Source organism: Sinocyclocheilus grahami, unplaced genomic scaffold (genome assembly GCF_001515645.1).
Source record: "Sinocyclocheilus grahami isolate Dianchi unplaced genomic scaffold, SAMN03320097.WGS_v1.1 scaffold1081.1, whole genome shotgun sequence".
Classification (NCBI taxonomy): domain Eukaryota; kingdom Metazoa; phylum Chordata; class Actinopteri; order Cypriniformes; family Cyprinidae; genus Sinocyclocheilus; species Sinocyclocheilus grahami.
Window position 1 is genome coordinate 287,347 of NW_015506260.1, and position 10,472 is coordinate 297,818.

Here is a 10,472-nt window from a genome sequence, read left to right on the forward strand (position 1 = left end):
TCTGCTGCACTTAAGGTTCCGAAGAGCACAGTGGCCTCCATTCCTTAAATGGAAGACGTTTGGGATGACCAGAACCCTTCCTAGAGCTGGCCGTCTGGCCAAACTGAGCTATCGGGGGAGAAGAGCCTTGGTGAGAGAGGTAAAGAAGAACCCAAAGATCACTGTGGCTGAGCTCCAGAGATGCAGTCGGGAGATGGGAGAAAGTTTTAGAAAGTCAACCATCACTGCAGCCCTCCACCAGTCGGGGCTTTATGGCAGAGTGGCCCGGCGGAAGTCTCTCCTCAGTGCAAGACACATGAAAGCCCGCATGGAGTTGTGAGATGGTGAGAAATAAGATTCTCTGGTATGATGAGATCCAGATAGAACTTTTTGGCCTTAATTCTAAGTGGTATGTGTGGAGAAAACCAGGCACTGCTCATCACCTGTCCAGTACAGTCCCAACAGTGAAGCATGGTGGTGGCAGCATCATGCTGTGGGGGTGTTTTTCAGCTGCAGGGACAGGACGACTGGTTGCAATTGAGGGAAAGATGAATGCGGCCAAGTACAGGGATATCCTGGACGAAAACCTTCTTCAGAGTGCTCAGGACCTCAGACTGGGCTGAAGGTTTACCTTCCAACAAGACAATGACCTTAAGCACACAGCTAAAATAATGAAGGAGTGGCTTCACAACAACTCTGTGACTGTTCTTGAATGGCCCAGCCAGAGCCCTGACTTAAACCCAATTGAGCATCTCTGGAGAGACCTAAAAATGGCTGTCCACCAACGTTTACCATCCAACCTGACAGAACTGGAGAGGATCTGCAAGGAGGAATGGCAGAGGATCCCCAAATCCAGGTGTGAAAAACTTGTTGCATCTTTCCCAAAAAGACTCATGGCTGTATTAGATCAAAAGGGTGCTTCTACTAAATACTGAGCAAAGGGTCTGAATACTTAGGACCATGTGATATTTCAGTTTTTCTTTTTTAATAAATCTGCAAAAATGTCAACAATTCTGTGTTTTTCTGTCAATATGGGGTGCTGTGTGTACATTAATGAGGAAAAAAAAATTAACAAATGATTTTAGCAAATGGCTGCAATATAACAAAGAGTGAAAAATTTAAGGGGGTCTGAATACTTTCCGTACCCACTGTATATGTTTATTTAAGCTTAGAATGATATGAACAAATCATCAGTTATTTTACTGAATTACATTAGAATTAAGGCTCAACCAACTCATTAAAATAACTTGGCCAAGTACATTCAGATCACATTATAGCACCTTTCCCATGCTAAAAAGCAAGACACTGAGCAGTCACATTAAATGTATGAGCAATATCACACTCGTAGCAGTGCAATATGGCTATATATGGACACGGTTGTGATTCGGCCATAGAAAATCAAAGCGTGCCGATATACAGTCATATCTCATGGCTACAAGTGTGATATTGCGTTTATACAACAGTTCGACGATACTTGCGTGTAAATACATACGAAACAACAACAGAGTGTTGTGCAGAAAAAAATCCTCTTTTGTGCAGAACTACTTCCTTCTGCCACCGATTGAAATCTCAGTTTGACAGTTTAACAGCTGAGCCCAAGCCTCCGTTATTCAATTGAAAACATCACTTTAGATCTAGTAACAAAAGAACGTTGAGTTGCTTCATTGAAAGCTTATTGTATAACTGTATTAAAAGCTCACTGTATTATGTAGAGAGTATTATGAGAGAGAGATGGCCTGAGCGAGTCTGATTAACTTACCTGCATCTGATACAGCATTCATTCTTCAGCTCAATCTCATATTCACAATAAAACATTAATTTGAATGGCTGAGGTAAGTCTGCTCTCAGCGGGTTCATGAGTGCTGAACAGCCACTTGAACGTTGAAGCAATTTTGCTTTCAATTAAGAAAATTTTCAAACAGACATTTTATTAACAAACAGCATATTTTAAGTCTAAACAAGTACATTCATTCTGTGACACAAAAAAGTATTATTTATAAAAATGAAAATAGATTTGGGCATCCGCCATGACATTCACTGTGAGAAATACGGCAAGCGGTGTGATACAAATGGTGGGAGTTCTGTTATCATTAGAATATCACACTCCTCTCAGCCAATCACATTCGACGGCCAGAAAGAACTGTATAATATAATATATAATATAATATAATATAATATGAAAAGCTGTGCAATATTGCTCATTTATCAGCACGACTGAGAATCGGCTTTAGGCACAAGGCTGCAGGCTCTGGCCATGAGTGTTGAATGGCCACTGACCCTTTGTATGCTAGTGTATACACAACTACATTCTCACCTACAAACTCTTAAACCTACAATTCTGTGCCACGACAACGGTAGTATAGAGAGACGGAATTCACAGCACAGTCTTTTAAGTGTGCCAATAACCTCTTTGGCCTCAGTGTCTTGAACCCAGCCAGTTTCCTTTCAAGTGCCTTGTAAGAGGGAAATTATATTGTTTAGGATTGTTTCCTTAAAGGGGAGGGGAGCAAGACACGCTTATATAGAGACTCCGCCACATTCAGTCTGTCTTTAAAGATGTGGTTCCCACATCTGATGCCAAACTACCCTTCCCAGTAATTGTTGGCATCATATGTATATATAGAGAGACTGAATTTGCAGAATAACAATAGCAAGTTGCAAATAATATTATAGGAATAAAACTATGTAAAAAATAATGAATAGTCATTTGGTCATTGCTGTATCAAATCAGTCATGAAGCAATGAGCCTATTCTTCTGTATGTGACCTTTAGAGGAGGAAGTTGATAAAGGCTAAAAACCTCCCTCCTTGCTGAAACGTATTCTTACAATAATGCTGGTGGGGCATCAAGGTCCAGACTGATAAACTTCTGGCAGATTGGATCTGAATAAGGTCTGTTTACACAGTGCATTTTTTGCAGTTAAATTTACATCCAAATATTTTTTCAATACTTCCCACAGACAAACTGTTCTTTAAACACACAGTCTTGCCCAAGTTCTCATGTTAAAGCGATGAGAGTATTCTGGACTCCCTCTTCCCATAAACCCTCTTGAGGACTGAGACTCTGACGCTAAACTATGCATTAATCCAGAGGGAGAGAGAGCGAGACCAATAAAGAACATCATTACGCTGTGTAATTTGTACATATGTACTAACAAAATTAAAAAGTCAAAAATCATACACATGATGTTTATCCAGCATCACCCTGTCCTGAAGGACAATTGAGCATTTCCCATGACATTTAAATTTGACAAGCTTTAGGACTTCTGAAACATACAGACTTAGGACATCATGAAAGTGAATGTAATGTAATGAATGCAAGACTAGTGGAGTCTTAAAGGAATAATTCACCCAAAAATATAATTGACTCACCCTCATGTCGTTCCAAACCTGTATAAGTTGAACACAAAAGAAGATATTTTGAAGAACCAAACATTTGTTGGATACCCATTGACTTCCATAGCATGGAAATAAATGCTATGGAAGTCAATGGGGACAAGGAACTCTTTGATTACCAGCATTCTTCAAAATATCTTCTTTTGTGTTCAACATAAGAAAGAAATTCATACAGGTTTGGAACGACATGAGGGTGAGTATATGATGACAAAATTTAAATTTTTGAGTGAACTATCCCTTTAATTGTGCTATTTATTATTATTGTGTGCTGAAGTCTTTAAAAAAACTTAAATGTAATGCAGAACCACACTGCATTGTTTTAAACACATGTAATGGATTTTAATATGCCAAAATACTTAAAACTTCATTGATGGGCGATGTTACTTTGTTAAAATGTTCACAGTTGCTTTCAAATGATAACAGGAAACGCTCAGCCATCAAATACCCAGAAAAGACAAATGCCACTAAATATCTACTACTTTGCTTATTTTTAGCTGTAGGTTCCTCAAATTCTTCCGTCTCCTTTTCCCAGACTCCCAGTACTTGAGTGTGTGGGAAAAGTTTGTATTGAATAACAGAAATCTACACACACAAACACAGCCCAAATATACAGTCACTGCATGTTTGACATCTCTGTCCTTGTTTTATAAGAGCATGAGAAGGCACTAGGCCAGAGGTTCTCAAACCTGTCCTGGAGTACCCCCAGCCCTACACATTTTGTATGTCTCCCTCATCTATCACACCTGATTCAACTCATCAGCTCATTGGTGGAGACTGCAAGACCTGAAGTGGGTGTGTCTGATAGAGGGAGACATACAAAATATTCAGTGCTGGGGTACTTCATGGAGAGGTTTGAAAACTAGGCAGTGCAGTATATGACTATACTAGGGCAGAGTTCAAAATAGAACTAGCTATACAACTAGCATTATTTTCCCCATATCTTAATGTGGCAGAAACAATAAGAGTAGTATGATATTCTGAATGCAGCCTAGGAGTCACAAAGTAAAACTGTCTTCTATGAAAAATGAAGGTTGGAATTGCATCAAAGTCCGACCACAGTGCACATGGCACTTAAATAGGCCTTAAATAGTTACATTTTCAGTACGTTCCTAAAGTTTACTAGACTATATTATTGTAAATCTTTTTTTTTGGGGGGGGGGTGATATTGCAAGGGGGGAATGTCTAGATATTTATGCTTTAGATATTGCTATATTAACTATATTATATGTACACTGAAAAAGGCTTTCATTGGCAGCCTAGAATATCATGCATTTTCAAAACAAACTTTTTTTCATTGTTGAATAGTAAAAATAAATAAAAAATTATTTGTTCTCTTTCTTTCTCTGATTCTTTTCAACTAACTTTTTTTATTTATACCAAACAAGGTCATAATCATGTCTAGAAAATTGGGGGACCATTGTTTTGAGGAAAATATAAAGACCAGACCACTGTAGTAATGGAACTAAATAAATAAAGGGTTTAAATGGATTAAGTGGAATAAATTAAGAGAAAAAAAAACAGTCAAAGAACAGGAATAAGATGTTTTGTAAAATAATCAATCTGAACTGCAAATAATATTTTTATTTTAAAATATGCACCCATTCAATTTTAGTTGTATTCCTAATATGGTGAAAACGTAAAACAGAAATATATATAAATGCCAAAATGAATCTCAGACATTAACTTATTATTTGCTTTGCTTAATCTTTTCATGTACAAATTAATTTATTTTTGGATTAAGCAAATCAAATATGTTCACGTCTGAGATTCATTCATCAACTTTAGTGAGGGGACATTGTTCCTCTTAGCATCATGAAAAAAAATCTTTAATTAAAGTTCTGAATGCATTACATATAGTCAAGAATGTGTGCAAGGAGTGCTCCCTTTATAATTTCAAATGCACTGAGCCAGTCACTTATCTCAGTTCATAGGTTCAATGGACGTGTCTGTGATTAGCTACACTGCTCAACGCTGCAAAAATTGTAAATAGAAACATCTGATGCTCTCCAGAGCGCAAATGTAAATATGCACAGAAGAGTTTTCCAAATGTGTTATTATTAGAGTTTCAACTAATGGTGCTCTTGGGGATTTTTTTTTGTGTGTCTGTGAGAGTGATTAGCTCCCTAAACTGGGCATGACATGATAAACTGCTCTCTGTATGGATTTAATATGGAATGTTGCTTAAATACAGGAACAGTTGGCAATACTACTTTGCATGTTTTAAACGCTTAGATTATGTTCTTACTTTGGCCATGCATTAAATGCACATCCTTGAAAGAGCGCAGTTTGCTGACATATTTACTTTAAATTCCGCGTGAACCGGAAGTTGCTGCCGACTGGATTTCAGTGTGGTGGCGTATTTCTAACTGAAACAGAAAATTGAGTAGAGGACGGGGTTTTATTTTTGCGCTCCTCCTCTCATCGCTCACTCACAGCAGACTAATGGTCGGAGGGGAGTGGTTAAGAAGAAGGCATGCCATTCCAGAGCGGAAGCAAATGATCAGATTTTGATTAAAGATTACCAAAACTAACTTTTTTTTTTTTTTTCCAGAGGATTAACTTGCACAGATTAATTGTTGACCTTAAGACTAGCAATGTGCGCTGACAAAATAAATACTGTCAATTTTGATTTCATGTGGACTTTAACATCTCAGGTAATGTCCGTGGTATGATGACAACGACAGTGGTTACATATAAATATATTTTAATTGATCAAAATTATTGCTAGGAACAATTCAGTTGCGCCCCTACTACATTTTATGTCCTTGAATTGAAGGCATTTTTTATGAACAAATTTGAAAAAAAAAAAAAAAGTTTCCAAAGTCTGGGATAGATCGTGTTGTCTGCCTCAGGCAATGGCAGCACAAGTTAAATGAACAATTCTTCACTTTAATACAAGTTATATATCAGAGGATATGTTGAAAAATAAACTACAACTTACAATCACACATCATTTCTGTGCCTACAAGCGGTTTTAACCAGAGAAATCATCAGTATAACAGTCTGTGAAGAATATGTTAGTTACGTGACGTACCTCAGGAAGATAAAACCATCTAATCATTTCACCAAAATTATAAATACATTAGGCCTATACATTTGTGTAGAATATAAACAAGTTTTTATAACAACCATTTAAATGACTATCCCCAAGCTTTCACAGACAAGGCTTAAGCTTAAGTCTGAGCTGGTTCAACTGAAAGAAACTTGCTCTGACTGATCTTAAAATATATCAGTGCCTTTATTTGGTCTCAAAATGCACACCAGTAATGTTTTTCTAAGGCACGTTTATGAAAATTACTTAAATGTCCTAATTGAACTATGGCCTAATCCTGGCTTAGTCTAAGCCCTGTCTGTGAAACCAGGGCCCGTGTTCACAAAACATTTTAAGATTATTCTAAGAGTTCTCCTAAATAGCAGTAAAAGTTTTTAGCTAAGAGTTTTCTCTTAAAACCTATTCACAAAGCTGCTGAGACAAACTTTTACTAAGGAATAGAGAGAAGCCATTGGGATACATCCACTGTCAACATTAGCGTATGGTACCGTGGCCGCAAGCTGGTTAAGGCCACACACCCACCCACCCTCCACCTTGCCCCGCCTCTCTCCTCCTCATTAGCATTTAAAGCTACAGACACAGAAATGGCACGTCATAAGGAAAGCTCATTGTGGGACTGGCTCGTAGTGGCTGAAATTCTGCACCAAGGCTGAATTTCGGGAAAGAGACTTCAGATACAGTACTAGGGACCACTTAGGCCTATATAAAAGCATCCAAAAAGCAGCATGTCATGGGACCTTTAAGCTAAGAGTATGGGGGCGGGGTTGACCTCGTGGCTATGGATGATGTCAGCATGCTTACTAACTATGCACACAGTGATTGGGCTGATAGCCTCTGTCAGAGATTTATACATAGAAATATTGAAGAGCGCAATAGTACCGTATGTTGCCATATTCAAATAAAGGTTTAAAAATAAAACTGCTAATTGCCACATTCAAATAAAGATTTTAAAATGCAGGCTAAGTGTCACTAATTAAACAAGTATATATGTTCAGCTAATTGTCAGCCTCTTTACATGTATGATTCTCAAAAACAATTAGTGAATATGCATATCAACAGCCTTTTAATTAACAGAGTAGAATAATCATGGCTGATAGTAAGACATGCAAACGTAAAAGAAAACCAAACTGGATGCAAGAACAGCTGTTACTTATTGCCCAACTGGTTAATGAAATCAAGGATATAATCAAAGGAAAATTTGGAGTTGGGATAACCTCCAAAACCAAAGGTGATACTTTTATAAAAGCTCATTATCGTCAAACGTTTCTAAAATGTTTATATTCTGAGGCAGATTGCTGGCAACAGCCATTTTAGGATAGTTTGTGGCTTGGTCTTAGTGACTTAGGAGTCCTCTTCACTACTCCTAACATTTCACAGATTTAGGAGCTAGTTTTAGTGCTAAAACGCTTTGTGAAATACTTTTAGATAAAAAATTTAGGAGTCCTAGATTTTCTCCTAAATCAGCGAGTTATGAGCTACTTTTAGCCTTAAGATGTTTTGTGAATACGAGCCCAGGCCTATATCTCAAAAATTAAGCATGTCATAATCACAAAATTAGTAAGATTTTTATTAAAAATAAATAAATAAATGTTCACAATGTAGCCTAATAAGCCTAATTTTCTTTTAATAAAACTATGATTGTTTTGTGCTCAAATGTATTATATTGGAAGATTATTATTATTATAAACATAATAATAATTGTTTTAAATTATGTGCAGGTATTACATTATAAGTTGCCAGTGTGTTCATAATGTAATACATTTCTCAAACAATAACCTATTACATTATGTGAAAAATTGTTATTACATTTAAAAAATTATATTATTACATTATGAGCTCAAGATTTTCTTACGTTTTGAGAAAATTATTACATTATGAACATTTTATTACAATAATAATGTAATACTTATTACATTATGTGCAATTTTTACATTATGTGCAGTTTTTACATTATGAGTTGCTACCCGTCCATGCAATGAATGCACGTTAAATGAGCAGGTTTTTTTAGAACATTAAAACTGCTCAGGTAATTTCAGTGGTAGGCTATGATACATACTCGTGTATTAAAATTCTCGTTAACTCGCAAACTCCCCGTGATAGTGCGCAAATATTTCTGCCCGTTTTCACTCGTTGTCAGCCTCTGCTTTTCTGCAACAGACTGAAGCCTCCGCGCGAATTCAGCGCGCCTTTCTTTCAGTTAATAAAAGAAAAATGCTGCAATTTTCTGGTGTTATTTTATGATTGTTGGGGCAGTATCCAGCTGTATCTTAAACTTCTCAAAATACCGAAGTCTGCTTCAGATTGGTTTTAATCACTGCACAAAAAATTAACGCAATCTTTATCTAAATTTTGATTGGGTGGGCAAGACAGTCATTTTGGGTGGGCTCAGCCCACCCCTGCCCATGCCTGGAGCCGCCGGAACTAGCATGAACTTTTAGGGGAATTTCATTGGTCAATAAGACTTCAAACTGACACCTACTGGTGTGGATGCAATCTAACACAAAAACAAACAATTGGTTAACAATGCAATATGCAGTTATTGAAACACCACATTTGCAATTGTGTTAGAGCAGATAATTAGTTAAAGTGAGTAGAATTTGAATGGTCATGTGCTCCCAACATGACAGTCACCATGAAGAGAGACCACCCTAACGTAGAATAAAGTAGCTTTTGTAATCAACGCATATGACTCGAATTACACTTTATCAAAAGTACTATTCATTTCATTTTGGAAATTTGGAAAAAAGTGGTTTAGAGCACCGCTAAGCCATTTACACCTTTTAGCTGTTCTTCAGCACATGACTTTCTCATGGATTCATGGATACAGGCCTATGCAAATGAGAAAAGGCCAATGCAAGTACATGAACGCAAACCCTTCTAGCGGTGTATGTTCGATTTCACGCATCGTTTAAAAAAAGCGCCAGAGCACAAATTTTGGTGAAGTGTTAGCATATTAGCATTAGCGTAAACTACTTCTATGGCAATTTTTCAATTTCAGGTCATGGAGATGACTAAAATGAAAACACAGTTATTCACTTTCATGATGTCCGAAGTCTGTATGTTTCATCTGCAGTACGCAAAACAAAAGAAGGTATTTGAAAATGTTGGTAAAACTCTTCTGGTTACCATTGTCTTCTATTTTATGGACATTTCTCAAAATATCTTTATATTCCACAGAAAAAAAAAGAAAGTCACAGGTTTGGAATGGCATGAGAAAAATTCCTTTTTATGTGAAATATTCCTTTAAAGTTGGCATGTTTACTTCTAGCCACCTCAATAACGATACGTTTGCCTCCTTTCGTACTAAGGTTTAGCACAAGTATGTACAAACAGAAGACATTATCTGTTACAGCATTAAAGTAAATTAGTAAACAAGAAGTTTCCCCTTCTTTCACACTATCGTTTTTTTTTCTCAGGCTCTTCTGACTAATCATGGCTGACTGGAGTCTACTTGGGAACTTTCTAGAAGAAGTCCAGGAACATTCCACCTCGGTGGGAAAGGTGTGGCTCACCATTCTTTTCATCTTCCGGATCCTGGTCCTGGGCACGGCCGCCGAGTCCTCGTGGGGTGACGAGCAGGAAGACTTCACCTGCGACACTGAGCAGCCCGGTTGTGAGAACGTTTGTTACGATCGAGCCTTTCCCATCGCGCATATCCGCTTCTGGGTGCTCCAGATTGTGTTCGTGTCCACACCTTCTCTCATCTACATGGCACACGCGATGCACAGTGTCCGCAGAGAGGAGAAGAGGAGGAAAGAGCGGGAAGAAGAAGAAGGAGCACAAAGAGACAGAGATGGAGAGAAGTACCCAGAGGAAGACAAGAACTGTGGGAAGGAGGACGAAGGTGGAGGTGGGAAGGTGCAACTGAAGGGGGCTTTGCTACAAACATATGTACTAAGTATCCTCATCCGCTCTGTAATGGAAGTGATCTTCATCATAGTCCAGTACATGATCTATGGAGTCTTCCTTAATGTGCTCTACGTATGTAAGGCCTCTCCGTGTCCGCATCTGGTCAACTGCTACATCTCGAGACCTACGGAGAAGAA

The 10,472-nt window shown here is 37.8% G+C and overlaps 1 protein-coding gene across 1 annotated transcript in view; it reads left to right on the forward strand.

The window, feature by feature from the left end:
* LOC107566529 (gap junction alpha-5 protein-like) overlaps positions 1-10,470 on the forward strand; it is a gene marked incomplete at its 3' end in the record, with an annotated part of 14,215 nt that extends 3,745 nt beyond the window's left edge. Inside the window, exon 2 of the mRNA XM_016251992.1 lies at positions 9,843-10,470. Within this exon, the coding sequence (XP_016107478.1) occupies positions 9,859-10,470 (612 nt within the window). The remainder of the gene's footprint in view (positions 1-9,842) is intronic.
* Positions 10,471-10,472: the final 2 nt, after the last annotated feature.